This window comes from Oncorhynchus mykiss, chromosome 7 (genome assembly GCF_013265735.2).
Source record: "Oncorhynchus mykiss isolate Arlee chromosome 7, USDA_OmykA_1.1, whole genome shotgun sequence".
Lineage (NCBI taxonomy): Eukaryota > Metazoa > Chordata > Actinopteri > Salmoniformes > Salmonidae > Oncorhynchus > Oncorhynchus mykiss.
This window is the reverse complement of record NC_048571.1, coordinates 42,889,844-42,912,031: the sequence shown is the minus strand read 5'-3', so window position 1 is coordinate 42,912,031 and position 22,188 is coordinate 42,889,844. Positions and strand designations below refer to the sequence as shown.

General features: G+C 43.8%; 1 protein-coding gene across 3 annotated transcripts; it reads left to right on the top strand.

The window, feature by feature from the left end:
* The first annotated feature begins 902 nt into the window (after positions 1-902).
* LOC110527798 (ephrin type-A receptor 2) lies at positions 903-20,722 on the top strand. Of its 3 annotated transcripts, none has more exons than XM_036983272.1 (15): positions 903-997; positions 7,606-7,673; positions 9,159-9,798; positions 14,344-14,499; positions 14,751-15,211; positions 15,377-15,554; positions 15,663-15,765; positions 16,179-16,234; positions 16,352-16,477; positions 16,593-16,778; positions 17,065-17,339; positions 17,559-17,708; positions 18,136-18,329; positions 18,448-18,603; positions 19,008-20,722. In XM_036983272.1, exons 2-15 carry the CDS (start codon positions 7,620-7,622, stop codon positions 19,126-19,128), a joined length of 2,856 nt encoding a protein of 951 aa, XP_036839167.1. In that variant the 5' UTR covers positions 903-997; positions 7,606-7,619; the 3' UTR covers positions 19,129-20,722. The 3 variants fall into 3 exon arrangements, with proteins under 3 accessions (XP_036839167.1, XP_021464989.1, XP_021464988.1); XM_021609314.2 differs by lacking the exon at positions 903-997 and adding an exon at positions 5,406-5,579 and having other exon boundaries at positions 17,068-17,339; XM_021609313.2 differs by lacking the exon at positions 903-997 and adding an exon at positions 5,406-5,579.
* Positions 20,723-22,188: the final 1,466 nt, after the last annotated feature.

Here is a 22,188-nt window from a genome sequence, read left to right as displayed (position 1 = left end):
ATACTTTTTTTGCCCCACTGTAAATACACAAACTGCTACTCATCTTGATTTTATCTTTATTTAACTAGGCAAGTCAGTTAAGAACAAACTCTTATTTACAATGACGGCCTCCCCCTGATGACGCTGGGCCAATTGTGTGCAGCCCTATGGGTCTCCTTTTCTTGGCCAGTTGTGATACAGCCTGGAATTGAAGCAGGATCTGTAGTGATGCCTCTAGCATTTAGATGCAGTACCTTAGACCGCTGTGCCACTCAGGAACCCCTAAACCTATCATGGAGGTGGCTGTTAGAAGGTACTGATAACATGGAGGTGGTTGTTGGAAGATACAAAGGGCAAGTGCAACATTTTAAATACATGTCTCATAAATGTGTTATAACCTTTCTTTGAAAAGGTAAAACAGTAGTTTTAAATATAGTTCTCAAATAAAACACTTTCCCCTTGAATTACTTTAAAGCTCTTTCGTTTGTATTTACTGTCATGTAAAACTTAATTTGATCATTGCATATGTATTTTGTACAACTACATTTGACCGAGGAGGGGGTTTCAAAATGTTACTGGGATTGACTCTTAAAACTTGGTACCCACCATGAATGTGTTGTCTTGTCTTAACAGTTCCATCACTCATTCCAGAAGTATTTCATTCTGCTAACCACCAATCAGCCCTGATAGGTAGACAGCAGATGCTGGCAGTGATGAAGACTGTTCAAAGCGTGAAGTCATAGTCAAACATTTTCCTTGTCGGAGTAATGGTTTGTGTGTTTCAACTGCATACTCACATTTCTTGCATCCATGGAGTGAAAACATGTCTGAACAGGTTCTTTTGTTTCTGAACATTACACTCCCCCCAAAAAAATCCCATGTAAAACACACAGACTCCCACCGAAATTCCAGTTGTGAGAGGTAGTGTTTTGAGGGGTGGTGAGAAACTTAAGAGGACATTGTAAGACTAACAAAGCTCCTCTCATTCTTAGAGAATACATTGGGCTCTTATTGACAGGTAAGCGACACCCCTCTATACTCCAGATGGAAATCTGGAGGTACTTATCCATGGACCTAGCCCCTATTTGTTTGACCGGAGCAAGTGACTTGTGATAAGGGGTTTCTGGTATCTAGTGCTTTATACACTTTGTGTGTAGTTTGGTCAGAAAATATTGTGTACTTCAGTTTACCCACACACACGCAATCTGTCTTAAGGATTCCTTAAGTAGACCCAATGCAGCTGTTGTTTTTATATCAATATCACATAATTTTTTTGGGTAACAATTAAGTACCTTACTGTAATAGATTTCCATTTAAATAGGCAAAAATGTATTTTTAGCAAAAAAAAATATTTCTAACCCTAACCCTTTTGCTAGGACTGTCTGACAGTGGTCTGAGTGGGGAGGGAAAAACTGAAAACTAGCTGTTATTGGCAGAGAGGTTTGTAAACTCTCTTGTTATTGGTCTATTAACCAATTTACCACATGTAAAGTCACAGTAGAAAGCCAAAACTCCCTTCCATGCAAATTTGCTGATTAGAAGGTCTTGTGTAGATTATATTTTCAACCAGCTACTACCAGGAACATGGCCGTAACTACGGATGAGGACACCGAGGTCCGGACCTTAGTAATAATAATTTTAAAAAAAGAATAACACCAAGAACAACAAAAAATAAATTTATATTGTGTACACAATAAATAAAATCAATTCCGCGTTATCGTCTAAATATTGCTCCCAGCGCTGACCACAGCAGAAGAACGCTCTATATTCGTAATCTGACTGAGTTATAATCACGCTTGACTCTTTACAAATGAATGGATTCATGAACAGTGGTTTGTTATGTTGGCCTCACGGATTTGCCTTTTTAGCAACACATTCACCACTCTCAAACGACTAACGCTGCCCCGAGACGTGAAACGAACTAACCCAGCTCGCAGTCGACTCAAGTAGACAACTAGACGCTGCTGACGGTGTGTTTGCGAGATGCCGGACTAAAGGCCATTTTAAACCGTCTACAGACATCCCCCAAACAAACAAAAACTCTCAGAGAATGAATGCACATCTGGTAAATAGTCACTTATATATATGTCAGTCAGGTGGCTAGCTGCCGGCAGAGAATTCTACTGCAATAACGTTGAAGGGCTTTGGCTAGTATTATTTAGCCAGCTAGAAGGATGAAGTAAGAAGCAAAACGGAGCCTAACGCAGTAGGAGCAAAAAATAATAACGTTGCTTTACAGAGAGTAGGCTACGGAGACAGACATTGAGTGGTGAGGCTGAAACAGGCTGCAATAGAGCCACACAGTGGAGGTGTCATAATACCCATAAAACCTAGCGTTCAAACAGGGAAATGGTTCCAATCGTTTTTCCACCATTCATGTTTTCCATAGGGGATTTTAGAAACACATAAAATAAGGACTGTGATTTGTGTTTGTAGATCTATTGAGGTAAATTCACATACGGCAGCCAATGTGATAATGGCTGGGTCATTTTTAGCTATTCTCCAAATAGCATTAAATAATATATATATTTTGAGGGGAAATTGAAGCTCATTTACTGCATCTGGATCTCACTAAAACTCAAATCCTGGTTAAAAACACTGATAAAAATAAAAACTTTTACAGTTTTAGTTTCATCAGCTGTTGTACAATATGATAGAAAACATAGGAAAACAGGATTTCGACTGCACTAGGCCTTTAAACAATGACTAAAGAGAATTCAGCAACCAGCACAAACTCTAAATAGAAACCACTTACAGAGGCAGGGGCTTAAATGCAATGTTTCATCACACTGGCAAACCTTCATCATTGACTAGCTATGTGTCTGGGCGCCCTAACCGTGAGAACCGTGAAAAACAGTAGGCACATTCATTTGGGCATTACACACAATCCAGAGTGGCTTCACAATAGTGCTCCACCTCTCTGTTTGCTGATAGCATGAGAGGTGTAAGAAAAGAAGGGGGTGGGAGAGGCTGAATGACATGGTGTTGATGCTGCCGCTGTTCGCTGACCCTCGAAATGCGGGCCCAGCCCCCAGTGTGAAGTACTTTTGTGTTGGCAGATCCCAAAGAAGCATGGAACCAGCGGAGAGGGGGGTAGGATGGGTACCGGCCGGGGGAGGGAGAGGTTGGGGTTCAACACTCTTCTGTGGCCAGCCATCCACTCTCAACCAGGACGCATGCTCCTAAGGAGGATTAAGAAGAATGTATTATAATGGCATATGCATACTGTAATGCATTTGCATACTTCCAGAGGGTGTTAACCTTTGACATCTCTCTAGCACCACTGACAAACTGACAACACAAACCACCTCACTCAGTATCTCAGCATTTCCATACTTGAAACAGATAACATTTAGAAATAGATGGTGCGTCTCCATTTAACTATCTTCTGCCAGTAAAATGATGTCACACAGACACCTAAAAACTTTGCGCAAAAACCTACAGTGTCGAATAAAACTGAAGTGGTTGAAGAGTTTCCATTACCCATTTAGGCAAATTGTGCATTAATAAATAGGCGACAGCCTATAAGCCCTCACACCTAATTGTTTCATGTCTCGGGTAGCCCGCGGAAGCCAGCATTGATAAAATGCAATAATTGACTAATATTTGCCATATTCTAATCATTCTCATGTGCCAACATATTGCCACAGTCTGTGCCGTGGTGAAACTACTCACTAATATAGATCTGAAATAATTGGATGGTGGAACTTTCACTAATATAGATCTGAAATAATTGGATGGTGGAACTTTCACTAATATAGATCTGAAATAATTGGATGGTGGAACTTTCACTAATATAGATCTGAAATAATTGGATGGTGGAACTTTCACTAATATAGATCTGAAATAATTGGATGGTGGAACTTTCACTAACATAGATCTGAAATAATTGGATGGTGGAACTTTCACTAATATAGATCTGAAATAATTGGATGGTGGAACTTGCCAGGCAACCAGAAAAGCAAGGTGAAGCAATTCAGGCATTCTTGAAAGTCAGCAAACAAACATTATTTTTAAAGTTTAAAAATGGTTTTAGCAAGCAGTAGGCATTTAGAATTAAATGTGGAGTGGAGCTTCATAGTTACGTGATGACATCATGTGCCACCCCCCCACCTTCAAATTATCAGTCATAATTTATTTGTAAAAAACACTGTTCCATCATCATTTGTCGCAATGAAGAACATTTGACAAAGGAAAAATCCACCCGTGTCAAACAGATAGAAATGTTGCAGATCTTTAGAAAATATCTCCTATATGCGCCGTTTCCAATACACATCGCAATGAAACATTTTGTGACATTGCGTTTGTCTAATAAACCCGGGTCAATGGAAACCTGCCTAGTAATGATATATAGGCTCTTATTCTTTCTAAATGTTCTATCACGTGACCTCAACAGGACCTCCATGTGTGTTTATGGTGCGTCGTAAACGGGATGAATCATGTTATATATGCATTCTGGTGTAATGACTGACAGTCTGCGTCCTTCAAGCACAGTCCAAAAGGCACCATTATCGTCCAATTAGCATTTCACTTGTTAATACATTTTCCCCCAACAATGTTTATTCCTCCTGTTGTGTGATTAATGTCCATGTATGGTAACATATCTGTTTTCTTCAGTTGATTTTTCCATGTCTTTGTGAGGATGGCCGTTTGTCTTTGGCTCTCAGCTCAAGGGTCTCTCCTGTCCAAGTACATGCAACGCCACAAAGAGGACTTGACTCTGAAATTCTTTCAGATAAGAGTTGCTAGGTGATGGCATTATTCATGCCTTTTCTTGTGTCCCTATATTCATACCCAAATTCTGAGGTTCTTTATGAAGACTCTCATTAGTAGTCATATATTCATACCAGTACCCCCCCCCCCCCCCCCCCCCGCCCCCCCACACACACACACTTGACCCCTCCCTCTCCTAGCGTGGGAAAAATTGATTGTTGAAGATGCTTCCAACTATTTGTAAGTCGGTCCTCCAGCTTGCTCATTTTTCTGAATTATAACACATGCCAAGAATATCATAAGTAAAAACCAGTGGTTTCTGGACTCTCATGTTCTCTCTTACTGCACTAATAGTAGGTGAGAAGACAAGTTGTCATGCTATTTATTACTATTGATAAGAATATAATACAGATACAATGAATATTGTATCAACATTATTCTGAGGCAGAATAGTCTGTGTGTGTGTGTATGCATGTGCGTGTGCAGTGTATTCTTGAAGGAAATGTACAAATAGACAGCACAATATTATTCATTTCATAAAAAAGCGAAATGCTCGGGGTACAGTCATTTCACTGAATACACATCCGCTCTACACAGGTAGTTCAGAGTCTAATGAGATGACCCCACCCTTCGGCATACCATATATGGATTGAGTCCACATTCCCAAAGGCGGAGCTCATGACGCCACCTGTTTCTCAATGGGACGTTCGGCTGTAACAAGGGCAGTAGACGGTAGCGCTCACAGAAGTTCGGCGATATTACGAGATCCGCACACAGATTAATTCCCGTCAAAGTTAAAGAAATGGATTTCCGTCGTATTCGTTGTTGTTCTTTGTTTTTGTATGTATTTATTAACCACGTGTTTATTACCCTTCAATCGAAAGAACGTAAGTGCAACATTTTTCGTCTTAAATTATGTATGTAAAGAGCTTTGCTTTGTGGCCCCACATGATTGTGAGGTTTGATGAGTTGGGGGATTGGGCTGTGACATGGCACTCTTGTAATATTATTGTATATGTTTTGTATATTACAGTGCTAATACAGTGTTAACTTTAAGCTTTTCTCCTCACAATATTTTTTAATTTCAATTTCAGTGCGTTATTATTCCTATGATAACTTGTCAATGTGGGGAAAGACCCCTCTAACAATTCCATAGGCTATTGAAAAATATTTAATGTACTGTTTGTTGAACATGGTGAAATGATGAAGATGGTTGTTAAATTGTTTAGAAATTGTCTAAGAATTAGCCTTTGTTGAGTTAAAGAAAGCCAGTAAATTGTACACAGCCAAATCAGAAGTGTGAAAGTAACTCGCTGTTAGTGTTGATTTGAACACTTTTGCAGTGTGTATATGCATCCACTTTCAACAAAGTGATGTTCACACTTTCAAAAGTGTTAAAATGTTTACATTTAGACAGTGTTTCTGTAACCCTATACAGAGTACATTAAGACTGGCTGCATGAAATTCACAATGCACTGGAATTAAATATTAAGGATTTCACGATACACTGGTGTAAACTAATTAGTATTTCACTCAACTCTGGAGTGCAATATAATGAAATGGAGTATTGAGTAAAGACACATTCGTAGAGTTACCACCCATGACTCTATTTGTTAGTGACACAGGCATGGTTGTTCTTTTAAAAGGCCTATGGTTTTCACCAAATGATTTCCTAGGTGTATGCTATCATTGAAATTAAACTCTGACAATATACATGACGTATATCATACATACACCTTACTTTAATGGCCTAGTTTATCCTAACTCAGTGGTGTTAGGAAACTCCTGGTTTACAGGCCATATCAGCCTGCAAGTCACATTATGCTGGCTTGCAAAGTGATGTGTAATTCCTGTTGGAATCCAGACATAATTAGGATATTCAAAAGGTGTAGTTTTTATTCACCTGCATTCAGAATGACTGTCAGGATAATGGAAATTGATAAAGGAGACTACCTAAACCATTTAAACTGGAACAACCATATCAGTAACGAGTGCAATAAATCAAACTAACTGATACATTTGCCTTTGTGATCCATAACATTAATAAGTCAATCAATGTACATGCAAAAACACAGACATTAAAAACAATCCTAAAAAATCTACTCGCAGTAGAGCATGCTGGGAAAGGACACTGATGGGTGTGGTTTTGATGGGACTGTTTTACTCTCCACAGTGTAAGACAATAACTCTGGTTATTAACACCGGCACTAGGATTATCTTTAGACCACTGAGTGTTAATTTCACTCTTACAGAGTGAATTTAACTATTGAATCAACACTAGAAATGTAACATTAAAAAATCAACACTGGCTAATTTACTGTGTAAACTAACTTGGCTACTTCAAACATGCAGTAATGATCATTCTCAGTATTCTTCATTTATAAAACTAGGTAATATTGCTATTTGATCAGGTTTCAAGGAAGGAATATTACTCCACATGGTTATAAGAAGCTTTTAGTTTCAATATTGGAGTGGACAGGGTCTTGTACTGAAGAAAGAGGGGATATGAGTGTAGGCTGTGTCGGACTTCCGTTGGTTCTTAGGGATGATCCCAACTATTTTCACTCCCTTTATCATGCTTTTTAACTTCCCACGCTTTTCTCAGCTTTCTTCATCCAAACATATAGTAATTAATAGTTGACGGTTTATTTAATCAGGTTTGTCGTGCCAGGGCATGTCCTCTTCAATGCAGTGGGTGGCATGATATTGGGCCTATTCGGTTAATCTAGTTCTGGGTATTTCTACTGTAATAATTGTTGGCTCAGAGAAACAAAGTAACTTTGATAAACCAGTTGAAGAGTCCATTGCTAATTACATTGCTAACTACACATGTTCAATTGCTTATAAACACCATATGTCCTCATATGAATTAAGAATGTTTTCTAATAGGGCTCTCTATTTGTCTTTCTGTAGAGGTGCTGCTGGATATGAAAGCTTCTGGGGGAGAGTTGGGCTGGTTGCCCTGGCCACATGAAGAAGGGGTGAGTAGTTACATCTTGAAGTGAGGAATTATAAGGATTTCCGTAGTCTAACCAGATGGTCGATTAGGACTCAAAAAATGACATTGATCGTAAGATGTATTTCCCCTACTAGTACCCAATGGTGGTTAACCTAGGATAGATGCCACACAATGTTGATTCCAAGCCACATGTTTAAGTAGCATGTTTTAAAAGGGTCAGAAGTTCTGCTCTCCAGAGGAGTAGAATGCCAGCTATTTTCTTCACTCTCATTCCTTCAGAATAGTTTTCTGGGAAAGATGGAATGAGTGGCAGCTCGCAAAGTCAGCCATTACTGGTTTTAAAGCAACCCTTTAATAATACAACCATGAATGTCATATACATTCCAGGGTAAGAGCTGCATCTGAATTCACAGGACAGAAGTCACTTTTCTTGCATAGAGCCAACAAGTTGTTATAATTCCTACAGTACTCCACAAAAAAAAACATTATTTTATTTGATATAAAGCGGTGATATGAATGTGGGAGGCTCCCGTCAGTCACTGTGGAACATAAGACTAGGGGAATAAGAAAGGAAGGCAGATGGGTTGTGTGGGAGAAAGGCATCCCTCTATCTATAGTTGTGTGGTTGACTGTCTAAAAAAAGCAACGGGACGTGGTTAGTGGCAGTGTGCTGACTGCTTTTCTTTTGTGACCATGAGGTTTACAGATCGTCCAATGCATTCTATTGGATTCCCCCCCCCCCCCCCCCCCCCCCCCCCCCCCTCAATTTGACTTTGGAGTGGAAGTGTTAAGAATGCACATTGTCCTTGTCTTTGATCTATATCTATCGTCTCTTCCTTCGCACACACTAAGTTTCTCCTACTGCTCTCCCAAGTCCACGAAACAGACTTGGAATAAAGCACTCACTGTGCATGGTCCAATGAAATATGCCTTTGTGGCAGCCATCTGAGGTGTTAAAATAATTCAGGATGGCTATTCTTTTAAAGCTCTGTGCTTAATTAATGGATGCCTTTAAATACTGCTACCAGGCAAGCGTTTCCTTATTTTCTCTCTCTTAAAACAGACTTAATTGTAGCCAATATCGCTGCCATGTCTTTTCCATGAGCCTATAAAAAAACAAAACAGTTTAACTGCCTTAATGCTTGGTATTCCACAAGAGTTTGGGTTTTAGTGTTATGTCTGTCTCACACAGCCACTCACATCTGTTTGTGGAAGCCACACACGTCGTTTAGCACGGCACAAGTCCAGATCAAATCCTTCCCTGGCATGTGGAAAAAAGTAGCAGGAAATTAAGCTTGAGCATTTTATAGGCTTCTCAGCAGGCAAACAGTTGTTTCATGAATAAAACAGCAAACGGATCCTTGACGAGAACAGAACCCCCTTGACGGTATTCACATTCTCTAAAACCCTCTCCCTCGTTCCCTCACTTCTGTTTGCTGCTTTTGCAACAGTGACCCTTGTCCTGTACATTGTGTTAAACTCAACCCCTGTTCTCTCTCTGTTTCAGTGGGAGATAGTTCAGACAGTGGTGAACGGCTCCCTCCTGTACACCTACAGTGTGTGTAACATCGACGCGGGGGAGCAGGACAACTGGCTCCGAACCACCTTCATCCAGCGGCGCCCAGGGACCACCCGCGTCTCTGTGGAGCTGCGCTTTGTCATGCGGGACTGCAACACCTTCGACGGCGCCTCGCTCGCCTGCAAAGAGACCTTCAACCTGCACATGTCCGAGGCCGATGCCGACGTGGGCACCATCTTCCGCAAGGGCCAGTTCCGCAAAGTGGCCACCATCGCGCCGGACGAAATCACGCGAGGCCGCGGGGCGCTGAAGGTCAACGTGGAGACACGGGCAGTGGCCCCTCTATCCAGGAAGGGCTTCTACCTGGCCTTTCAGGACATGGGAGCGTGCGTGGCACTGCTCTCCGTCAGAGTGTACTACAAGACGTGCCCGTCCACCGTGCAGAGCCTGGCCGCCTTCCCAGAGACGGTGGCGGACGCCCTGAGGGAGGTGGAGGGAACATGTGTTGAGAACGCAGTGAGCCAGGCCACCCCACGCATCTACTGCACAGCTGAGGGAGAGTGGGTGGTGCCCGTGGGACAGTGCCAATGTCGCGCAGGATACGAAGCTGTTGGAGACTCCTGCCAAGGTAAGACTTACAGCCAGGCTTCACATATTGCATCTCTCTACACACCCCGACCCTCTGCCTGTTGTAGTGTTGGCCTAAAACGGGCTCTGTTGTATTGGCCGTTAGTTTTAAACAGTAGCTGTATTTATAGAAGCACAGGGCCTAACCACCACCCTGACTGGGTTTGAGAAATGACTGCATGGGAATGTTAATTGTAGTTTCTTCAGTGATTTCAAACACCTCAGAAATAAAAACGGTGCATTTTTCTCGATTCAGAGGAATGAATTTAGAGAAAACAGGGGAAGGTGTTTTGGACAAGTTTTTGTTTGTTTTGTTTTGTTTTGATTAAGTTGCTCTATAACACCAATGACAGAGTTTTAGGATTGTAGCACTATTTCCAAACATATTATGGGAGAGGAACAGAGAGAGGGACTGTCTGGGAGAATATGTCAGAGATGAATAAGTATAGAGGATGTTTTTTGAACGTTTTGACTGCGGTTAAGAGGTCTCCTGGTAATCATACCTGTTGCTGTTGGCCAACATTCTTTCCACTGCGTTTGTCTCTCATACTTAGGAATGAGGTGGGTGAGGAGGATACTGTTTTATAGACAAGGAAAACTGGACAAGAGGAATCTGACTATAGAGGCTTGAGGCTTACGAGTGTTAAGTTTAAATAAAAGAATGTTGTTGTTTAAGAACGTGCAAATGCTTATAAACTGTCCAATCTGGGGGGGGGGGGGGGGGGGGGGGGGGGGGGGGGGGGGTTTAGGCGAGGAGACTGGTAGAATGAGAGACATTTGTATGTTTTAAATGTTCTATTTGAAAAGGACACTGAGTACTCCTAGAAAGAACACACTACGGTAATGAAATTGAAATGGGATGTTTGCTCACATTGTTTGTATGGAAGTCGCCATGTCTTTGGTATTCCAGGGTGTGGTGTGTTAAGCTATCAGGAGGAAACATGGGAGGGGAGGGAGACGGGGAAGGAGAGACAGCGAGGGAGGAACATTACATGATTGTATGCTCAGTGAACTGTGGGCATTTCTGAAAGGAATTCTTTCACCCTCACGTCACCTCCTGTACTGATTGACTGAGGAGAGCAGTGTGGCTCGATGTGCCGACTGAAGAGTACCTGAGTGATGTGTCTTCTCCACACAGCTATTTGTGTGCGCCTGTAGCCATGGCTGCGGTGAACCACAGATTACAGGGACTGTGCCGTCACGCCCATCTCAGTCAGGAAGGGTACACTGAGTCAGTCTGTGGTTTCTGACAGACAAGAGGCTCCCTTGTTCAGCAGCCAGAGATTCTAGTCACCTTGGGTGACAGAACTAGTTAGATTGTATCTCTTTTACTCCCTATTACAGTAGTTTATAGACCAGAAATATTCATCTCTTACCTTACGAGGTCCGGAGTCTGCTGGTTTTCTGTACCTGATAATTCATTGCACACACCTGGTGTCCCGGGTCTAAATCAGTCCCTGATTAGAGGGGAACAATGAAACAATGCAGTGGAACTGGCTTTGAGGTCCAGAGTTGAGATTTATATAGGCCAGGTAACCAATTTAGCTCATAGTTTGACATGTTGTTACCTTACGACAGAGAAGAAACACTTCCATTTATCTAAACAGTGAGAAAGTAGTCCACCATAGCTCTAAGCCTGAGGAAGAGTACTTCAAAGGGGCTGATAGTTCCAGGCGAAAGGGGGAAGGCCAAGCTCAGGAATGTTCCAGGTCCAGAATTCCCCACCTGAAGCGGAAATTGTCAGGGAGTCCTGGAGAGGAAAGGGGTATGTTTTAATACCAGGAAAAAGTCAGATTCCAAAACCCTGCTGGACAACCTTGTGATCAGGATACAGGAAACACGTTTTTGTCACCTTTGTAAAAAAACAAAAGAGAAAGGTTATTGTACAGCGGTTGTCATAACGCCTCAAAGCCTGAAGCAAATAAGTCCCAAAAAATGTATTAGGGAATTTGGGGGGGGGGCACACACTCAGTTGTCATAATACCTATCGAGACCTAGGCCAATCTTTAAAAAAAAACGAAACGACCGGAAAGTCCAGAAAATGGCCAAATAAAGTGGACGTGACAAACTTGTTCAGTTAATTATTACACTGATTTATGACACCGAGTCATATCCTCATTCTCTGTGTAGTCAAGCAGAAACACGTTCCTGTCCATGACAATGTATTTATGGGATTTCACCAAAGGCCCTCCGGAGAGGATCCGCTGGGAACGAGGAATTAAAGGGGAATGTTGGACCGGGCTGACTCAAATAAGCAGGTTGTCCATGACTCTGTGTGAAGTCGCGAGGGAGGGGAGTTAGTGGTTCATGGATAGTTGGTGGTCTCATGAGAGCTGGGTTAGTTAGATGTGTGGGACCGCCGGGTGCTTAGTTAGGTGTGGAGTGTAATTTAGTCAAGAGGATTAGTGCGGAGCAACAGGACAGCTTTTAGAAGGATGACATGCCCTGCTTCACTCCACTCATCCGGTCGTTAACACACGCCACGGGCTCTTTAATCCTCGTTCCCACTCGTTAGAACAATGGCCCGGCACAAAGAGCAAAACACATATTCAATTAATAGAAGCCACTGCCACCACCGCTCATTCATCAAGGGCACAGCCGCACATGAAGAGATCAACCGGGACAATGTGAGGCGTTGTTTCAGTCCAAGGTCCCCACTGTTAGTGAGGCATTATCTGAGTCAGATATTTGAATGTCCTTAAGTTTGCAAGAATATATATTTTTTTTTAAATGACACTTAACACAATGCGTCAATGACAAACAACCGCGTTAACACATGCATAATAACACATATCTTTCAAATACTTTTAGTCCGCTGAAGTTTAACCCACTGCGACTTGAACGTTCTGGAAAGATTGCTCTCGTGCCACTGATATACGCAACGCGCACGCCACCGTTTTAAGGGCTCTGATGATTCAACACAATTTATTTATGGCACCACTCAATCCAAACCCAGTCACAATAGATGAATAGGGGTGGGGGTGCGTTGATACGTGACAGGAGTCCTGCTGCTCCTTTTTCAGATGAAATAGGCTGGCCTCCTTTTCTTATGCGCGAGGGGCCCTATACACCCCCACACTCCCCGGGTGACTCCCCAGAGAGAACTCCTGTTGGTACTTTAGACTTTAACCCATCCCCCAAACATCCATCTATTCATCTCAATCCCCCCCCCCCTACTCAAACTCAAAATCTCGTCCCCATTCTTTTATTGTGGGGCTGGTTGTAACGCAAAGGTCCTTCGGCCATAGTGATTAAGTCACTGGCGGATCCCTCTTGTCCATCACAGGTCACCCTCTTCCCTATAGAGACCAGATGAAAGACTGATCCCCTGGGGAGACATGAGAATAAAGGGAGAGAGAGAGGAGATACCTCAAAGGAACCATTCTTACGCGTTCTTAAAGTAAACAATCGATCCCACAAAAAGAACGTTTGCGTTTAGGCTCCAACAACACAGTCGTTCAACAACATCTCCCCTCTAGCAGTTCTTCCTCCAGACTTCCTCTCCCCCTGCTCCATCCTGGCATGTTGTCATTTGCCATCAGAGGAAAAGAGGAAGGAAGGAAGCGAAACGTTGCATTGCATTTCTTGCATTCTGGTTTCTGTCCAATACACACACACACACACACACACACACACACACACACACACACACACACACACACACACACACACACACACACACACACACACACACACACACACACACACACACACACACATTAACCCCCACAAGTTCTGGAATGGAAGGTACATTTTTTCTCTATATTCTACAGGTCAATTAAAAATTGCCAGCAGTAACCATGTTGCTAGGGCTCCTCAAACAATAACCACGTCTACATTCACAGTGCTAATCAAAGGGCTAACCAGACCCTTCTTTTACGTTGCTGCTACTCTCTGTTTATAATCTATGCCTAGTCACTTTAATTCTACCTACATGTACATATTACCTCATTTATCTTGACTAACCAGTTCCCCTGCACATTGACTCTGTTCCGGTGCCCCCTGTATATAGCCTCACTTGTTATTTTACTGCTGCTGTTTAATTATTTGTTACTTTTATTTTCTATTTTTTTTTTAACTTATCTATCTTTTTACAAAACACTTATTTAAAAAAAAAAATCTTAACTTCTTAAAGCATTGTTGGTTAAGGGCTTATAAAGTAAGCATTTCACTGTAAGGTCGAACACCTGTTGTGTTCGGCGCATGTGACAAATGCAATTTTATTTTATAGTTCAAAAGTGACGGGAAGGACAGAGTGATTATCTGCTGTGCTTAGTGTTTCCTTGGCATCCAGTTGACAAGTGTGACTTGAGGATGGAACCTGAGGATGGAAAGGACAAGTGGAAGCAAATCGTCAGGAAAATCCTATTCCATTCTGTTTAAATACAAAGGTCTGGTTACAGTTGAACCGCAGCCTGAGTTTCCTTCCAAGCCCCAGGGCACTGACAGAGATACCGTGTTGTTGTGTTGTAACTGAATCGCTCTCGCCCCAATGTGTCTATACATATTGTACTAGGACTAATAGTGACCCTCCTTTCTCTTTCAGCGTGTACGCCAGGCTCCTTTAAAGCGTCCTTGTTCAGTGAATCCTGTGAGGTTTGTCCGGAGAATACTGTGCCATCTACAGCCGGCGCCTCCCTGTGTCCATGTACGGAGGGATTCTACCGCTCCCCATCAGACCCTCTTACGTCAGCCTGCTCTGGTAAGAACCATGGCCAGATAGTCGGCTACAGCAGGGCGTACCACCAACAAAGGTTTTAGCCACTTCTACGGCTTTTCCTTCAGTTATTCTGTGGCCGACCCATGGTTTACCTCATACCCTCATACAATACATTGTCTTTATATCATCGTCGTGGTGATAGAGGAATCTGAGGATTGTTCATCGGGTGTATTAGCATGTCGGAATGTCTCGTAATAACTCTGTCTACTCTTTGCCTCCTCCTCCTCCTTTAGCCCCGCCCAGCGCCCCTCGTGACCTGGCCTCCACCACTCTGTCAGCGGACGGCAGGCTGCAGCTGTCCTGGAGCCCGCCGCTGGTGACAGGAGGCCGCCGGGACATTTGCTACAGCGTGGTGTGCGAGCGCTGCGCCGGGGCCCTGTGTGTGCCGTGTGGGGAGAAGGTCCGCTTTCAGCCCGACCCCACGGACCTCCAGGACACCGTGGTGACAGTCAGCGAGCTGGAGCCCCATCTCAACTACACGTTCACTGTAGAGGCCCGCAGCGGAGTGTCTCAGTACAGCAGCCAGAGACCCAGCAGCACCATCACCACCGCTCTGCACTTCACTGATCCCCCCAAGGTGACGTCCATCCGTCTGGACGAGCGAAGCACCACCAGTCTGTCTCTGTCCTGGGCTCTGTCCCGCCGAGCACCATCCCACGTCAACCACCGCTATGAACTCATGTACCGCAGGAAGGTAAGACATACAAAGGCACTCTCTCTCTCTCTCTCTCTCTCTCTCTGTCTTCTATCTCTCCATATCAGTCCCACATGAAACTGACACACAGCACGTCTAATAGTACTAGTGTAGCTCTATAGTGAATCCCCTCTCAGTCCTCCTCTCTCTCTCTGTCCCGCGCAGGAGGACGACAGTGAGCGTGATGTCACCACATACACAGTTCTGGTTCTTGAGAAGAGTTTGGTGCAGATCAGTGACCTCTCCCCTGGCACGGCCTACATGTTCAGAGTCCAGGCTCTTAGCCCAGAGGGGAAACCAGGGAGTTACAGCATGGAGCATGAGTTCAAGACCCTGCCCATGGGTAAGTGCCCAAGAAACTGGAGACTGTTATTTTTCTCCAATGTCCAAATAAGATTTCTTTGCCACTCAAGTGTGTTGTGGTCTAACTGTGTTCTCTGGGGGTTTTCAGCGGAGTCTCAGATCCAGAGCAACTCCACGGTGGTCATGGGAGCTGTAGTAGGAGGAGGAATCATGCTGCTGGTTGTTGTAGTCGTTCTACTACTACACAAACGGTTAGAACACACTACTGCTATCATATCCCTCTGTCCTAAGATAGTATATGATTATGGGTGGCTCACGGGCCAGAGCTGATTGAGAATGTAATGCCATGCCATCTGTAAGATGTTTTTTTACCAGAGTAGCTGTTGAAAACTGTAACCGTAGCTGACTGAGTCTGTGGCTGAAAATGAACTTGCCCTTTCCACTCCGGCAGCCTGCCTGTGATAAAATGGATGGACGCGGTTCAACCCTGAGAGGGGATAGACGAAATGAAAAGCCACGTCGTGGCTCTAGCTAAACTTGTCTAGTCACCACAGGAAGCATGTTTATGGGTCTCTAGGCTATTTAGTTAGGGATGCCTTGATATGAATGCCTTAGCATTGCCTATTGTCTGACCAGTCCTGATAGTTACTGTGCTTCCTAACAGGAGACTGAACTTCCGTCACCGACAGCGATCAGAGGACCCCTACTTCTCCAGTTCAGGTAAGAACCACATCACCCGTGAATATGTACCTAGATTAGATTAGAGACGTGTCCTACCCGAAGAGATTATCTCCCATCTCCACCGCCTTCACTAATTGTCTTTCGCACTTCCTCAAGATCAACTGAAGCCCCTGAAGACCTACGTTGACCCACACACGTACGAGGACCCCAACACGGCTATCCTGAAGTTTGCCAGCGAGATTAATCCCAGTCTGGTCAATAAGCAAAAAGTCATTGGAGCCGGTAAATGTCCAAACAGTTTACAGTAACATTTTGAACAGATCTCTCCGATCCCCTAAACCTCAAGATGAAGATTGCTGTATTAGTGTTCATCTCTGTGTGCGTTTCCGTTTCTCAGGTGAGTTCGGTGAGGTGTACCGCGGTCTGATGAAGGCTCCAGGGAGAGGAGAGGTGGCGGTGGCCATCAAGACGTTGAAGCCAGGCTACACAGAGAAGCAGAGGCAGGACTTCCTAAGTGAAGCCAGCATCATGGGCCAGTTCTCCCACCAGAACATAATTCGCCTGGAGGGAGTCGTCACCAAGTGTGAGTCCCTGCTCTCAGAAACTGGTGGTGTCTCAAATGGCACCCTATGCCCTATATAGTGCACTACTTTTGACTAGACCCCTATGGGAACTAAAGGGACTAGGGTATCATTTGGGACATGGCCACTGATTGACTACTGATTGATCCTCTACTGAGTCACTGAATAGTCATTTGTGAGTTATTGTCCTTATCTAGCAGAGTCCCATATCTCCCATCTCCTATCCATGTGCCTCATTCGTTGACATGAAGAACTAAAATTTGCCCCTTTTCTATTTATTTATTCAAGCAGTCAAGCATGCCATGATTGTGACGGAATACATGGAGAATGGGGCACTTGACAACTATCTAAAGGACCACGATGGGGAGATTTCCTCGTACCAGCTGGTGGGCATGCTGCGTGGCATCGCGGCGGGCATGAAGTACCTCTCTGACATGAGCTACGTGCACCGAGACCTGGCTGCCCGCAACGTTCTGGTCAACAGCAACCTGGAGTGCAAGGTGTCTGACTTCGGCCTGTCCCGCGTGCTGGAAGACGATCCCGAGGGCACCTACACCACCAGCGTGAGTCAACCCTCCTTAGTACTGATGCTTATGTATGGGTATCACAATCTACCATGTGCTTTGCAATTTGTAGCCTAGTTATGTCTTTACATATTATTGGGAACAATGGATGAATAATGCCATCAGTGAGCCTCCTGAAACCTTTACGTTAGTAATAGCTGGTGAAAACATTCCTTTCAGTCTCATTCTTATGATGTGTTCTTGTTGCTGTTCCTTCAGGGAGGGAAGATCCCCATCCGCTGGACCGCCCCTGAGGCCATCGCCTACAGGAAGTTCACCTCGGCCAGCGACGTATGGAGCTTCGGCATCGTCATGTGGGAAGTCATGGCCTTCGGAGAGCGACCCTACTGGGACATGAGTAACCATGAGGTAGGTCCTACGCTTAATCTGTCACGTCTCAGGGAAATGACAGGGTGCTGTAGGTTTGGATAAACACAAGGCCTCTGATGCATCACCTCTGGGTATTTATTCTGGGTGCATAGTGTTTAAAACAACCCACTCAAGGCCACCAAGCCAAAATAGTTCCCACAGTCCCTCTTCACATAAAACTGTTAGTGTCCTCACATTATACCCTGTTGAAGACAGCTTGTCTGTCGAAACGTTGGACTTAAACATGTTTTGCATCTGAGCTCCTAGAGTGTGCGGCTCTCCTTTATTTAAAAAAAAAAGTGTCCACACATTAACACAAAACATGTTCTTAGAGTCTGTTGGCCTAGGCGTGGTCTAAGACAACAGTGGGCAATAAACACAAGCTCTGGGAGAACACAGTCCAAACCCCGCTTCCTCCTCTCCTCAGGTGATGAAGGCAATTAACGAGGCCTTCCGGCTGCCTGCGCCAATGGACTGTCCATCCACCGTTTACCAGCTAATGCTGCAGTGTTGGCTCCAGGATCGCTCCAAACGACCCCGGTTCCCTGACATCGTTAACATCCTGGACAAACTGCTCCGGAGCCCAGAGTCTCTGAAAACCATCGCTGACTTTGATCCCCGGTAAGATGCCAATGAATGAAGCTGATCTCCCCTGGACTTGACAGTTTATCTTGTTCAAATCACATACTGTAAATGTAACACTTACTTACCAATATATTTCCATGTTCTTACCCCACAGTGTGTCCATCCGCCTCCCCAGCACCAGTGGCTGTGACGGCTCCCCCTTCAGGTCTGTGCCGGAATGGCTGGAGTCCATCAAGATGAGCCAGTACACTGAGAGCTTTGCCTGCGCTGGAATCACAACCATGGAGCAGGTGCTGGCCATGAAGCATGAGTAAGTACTACACACATGTTCAGTGACCACATTGCACAGATGCATCATCCTCACCACATTGCAGGGCTTAGTTGGCACCCTGCCACATTTGAACATACAGTAAAAGTATTCAGATCTTTGTTAAGCATTTGTTGTCCGGTATGCCACACGATCAGTAATGGAATGCGACACTCTCATTCACTGAATGCTGCACCCCTCCCGCCCGGCCCCCCGCACCCCGCCCATCTCATTACCCCATACCATTCCTCACTGCCCCACCCTCAAAAGCATCATTGTACTCGGCTCCAACGGAATATATGACTTTCCATATTTTGCTGTGTCATGTTCAGGTCGGAAGTCGCAAAGGCAATCATATTTTATACTTTCCCTTAACAGCTCCTCTCTCTATCTGCCTTCTCTCGCAGTGACATCAGGAACATTGGCGTGAGGTTACCAGGTCACATGAAGAGAATCGCCTACAGCATCCTTGGACTTAAAGACCAGATCAGCTCACTTAGTGCTTGCAGTACAGTGTTTGCCGTGTGAGACCCCCCCCAGCCTGAGATTCCCCAGAATAGGACTGCACTGAACATCTCATTTCACTGTCACACTTAATGGAGCAAGTTGGGTTGAGCATGGGTGTACTAATGTCAGAACTACGCTGCTTTAGACTGATCAGCGGCATGATTGAAAAGGACCCCGCCAGCCAGCCAATCAGAAATGGCGTGTAAAAACGTTGAAGTACCCCATGACAAGAGACACTGAGACATCTGGTTACAGGTTACAGAAAAAGTCATGTATCAAGAACGTTTTATATAATCAAGTGTGGAAATACTGTATAATGGCAGTTAGGAAACCACAGCCTTTTGAAATGGCCGTGTGATGACTCGGGAACAGGAAGGATGGCCCCACTTTGTATTTTTCTCTGAACTCGAAGTCTGGCAAACAAGAGACATTCAAGCTAAGGCATTCCAGGACCAGGGCTCCCTCCTCCTCAAGCAGTCACTTATTCCACCAGTGACTTCTGGACTCATATTAGTTTTTTTTATAAAGATTTGAGGCTCTGAAATAACAGATGGATAGATGAGAATGCCTGTCTGCTCAAAATGACAGGTTTATTGGTCTTTGGAATATTTCCGCTCAGGGCAAGAGATCCGATACTCTTTATCTTTTCCGTTTGATTTTATAGGTTCCATTCCGACCGCAATCCACCTCATATACTTTTCTCTTACATTTTCAAATCGTTTTTTTTTCATTTTTCATTCATTTCTCTAGTTTACAGTTTGCCTCCATCTAGTCTTATAGTGGTTCTTCCATTATTATTTAATATTTATTGTATTTTGTATTTATTATATTTGTTTTATTAAAAAAAGACACTGATCTGGCACATGTTTGTAAATATGTATTTTTCAGTCCAACAACATCAGCGTTGCCTTGGGACTGAATCGCTTGTCTGAATTCAATCAACGAGCAGAAAATACATTTTGGTACATGAAACACGTTAAAAAGAGGCAAGAATGTTTGATTGAAATAGATGAATTGAAATTGAGTTTTCCTTGACACCCACCCTCCAAATCAAAGTTGGTTGTGTGCACAGTTTACCAGATGTTATAGCAGGTGCAGTGCAATGCTTGTTTGACTAGCTCCTAACAGTGCGGTAAAACGTCAAACAAGCACACACATAATCCAGAACTAAAATCAAGAAACGTCAGAATGAATCCAATTAACAATCTCAAATAACACAGTTAGCTAATACGGTTGTCGAAGCAGAGTCCGCTTCGATGTCAATTGGTGACTGTACCATGGTAGTCTGAAATGTCACATCTCCACTCTACTGTACTTCATCAAATATGCATCACGGGCTACTGAGCCCCTGCTACATTCCCTGTATCTGGGGCTTCGCGTTCATTCCTCTTCAATGAACAATTGACTCATCATTTTGAGTTGGACAACAATTATAGAACGTTTCTAAATGTAATACTTATTATTAACACATAGTGTGTTTATCCATTTCAACGTTTCACATCCACCATGTTTATGTTGCATGAATCTACAGTGGGGCAAAAAGTATTTAGTCAGCCACCAATTGTGCAAGTTCTCCCACTTAAAAAGATGAGAGAGGCCTGTAATTTTCATCACAGGTACACTTCAACTATGACAGACAAAATGAGGGAAAAAAAATCCAGAAAATCACATTGTAGGATTTTTAATGAATTTATTTGCAAATTATGGTAGAAAATAAGTATTTGGTCAATAACAAAAGTTTATCTCAATACTTTGTTATATACCCTTTGTTGGCAATGACAGAGGTCAAACGTTTTCTGTAAGTCTTCACAAGGTTTACACACACTGTTGCTGGTATTTTGGCACATTTCTCCATGCAGATCTCCTCTAGAGCAGTGATGTTTTGGGGCTGTTGCTGGGCAACACAGACTTTCAACTCCCTCCATAGATTTTCTATGGGGTTGAGATCTGGAGACTGGCTAGGCCACTCCAGGACCTTGAAATGCTTCTTACGAAGCCACTCCTTCGTTGCCCGGGCGGTGTGTTTGGGATCATTGTCATGCTGAAAGACCCAGCCACGTTTCATCTTCAATGCCCTTGGTGATGGAAGGAGGTTTTCACTCAAAATGATACATGGCCCCATTCATTCTTTCCTTTACACGGATCAGTCGTCCTGGTCCCTTTGCAGAAAAACAGCCCCAAAGCATGATGTTTCCACCCCCATGCTTCACAGTAGGTATGGTGTTCTTTGGATGCAACTCAGCATTCTTTGTCCTCCAAACACGACGAGTTGAGTTTTTACCAAAAAGTTATATTTTGGTTTCATCTGACCATATGACATTCTCCCAATCTTCTTCTGGATCATCCAAATGCTCTCTAGCAAACTTCAGACGGGCCTGGACATTTACTGGCTTAAGCAGGGGGACACGTCTGGCACTGCAGGATTTGAGTCCCTGGCGGCGTAGTGTGTTACTGATGGTAGGCTTTGTTCCTATGGTCCCAGCTCTCTGCAGGTCATTCACTAGGTCCCTCCGTGTGGTTCTGGGATTTTTTGCACACCGTTCTTGTGATCATTTTGACCCCACGGGGTGAGATCTTGCCCAGCAACAGCCCCAGATCGAGGGAGATTATCAGTGGTCTTGTGTGTCTTCCATTTCCTAATAATTGCTCCCACAGTTGATTTCTTCAAACCAAGCTGCTTACCTATTGCAGATTCAGTCTTCCCAGCCTGGTGCAGGTCTACAATTTTGTTTCTGGTGTCCTTTGACAGCTCTTTGGTCTTGGCCATAGTGGAGTTTGGAGTGTGACTGTTTGAGGTTGTGGACAGGTGTCTTTTATACTGATAACAAGTTCAAACAGGTGCCATACAGGTAACGAGTGGAGGACAGAGGAACCTCTTAAAGAAGAAGTTACAGGTCTGTGAGAGCCAGAAATCTTGCTTGTTTGTAGGTGACCAAATACTTATTTTCCACCATAATTTGCTAATAAATTCATTAAAAATCCTACAATGTGATTATCTCAAATTTTTTGTCTCATTTGTCTGTCATAGTTGAAGTGTACCTATAATGAAAATTACATGCCTCTCTTATCTTTTTAAGTGGG

Bases quoted from the DNA above. Each gene is read 5' to 3' on its own strand.
- LOC110527798 (XM_021609313.2), top strand. From the start codon at position 5,495: ATGGATTTCCGTCGTATTCGTTGTTGTTCTTTGTTTTTGTATGTATTT. The intron at 17,340-17,558 runs GTGAGTCAACCC...CTGTTCCTTCAG, and splicing joins AGGGCACCTACACCACCAGC to GGAGGGAAGATCCCCATCCG. The intron at 18,604-19,007 runs GTAAGTACTACA...CTTCTCTCGCAG, and splicing joins GTGCTGGCCATGAAGCATGA to TGACATCAGGAACATTGGCG.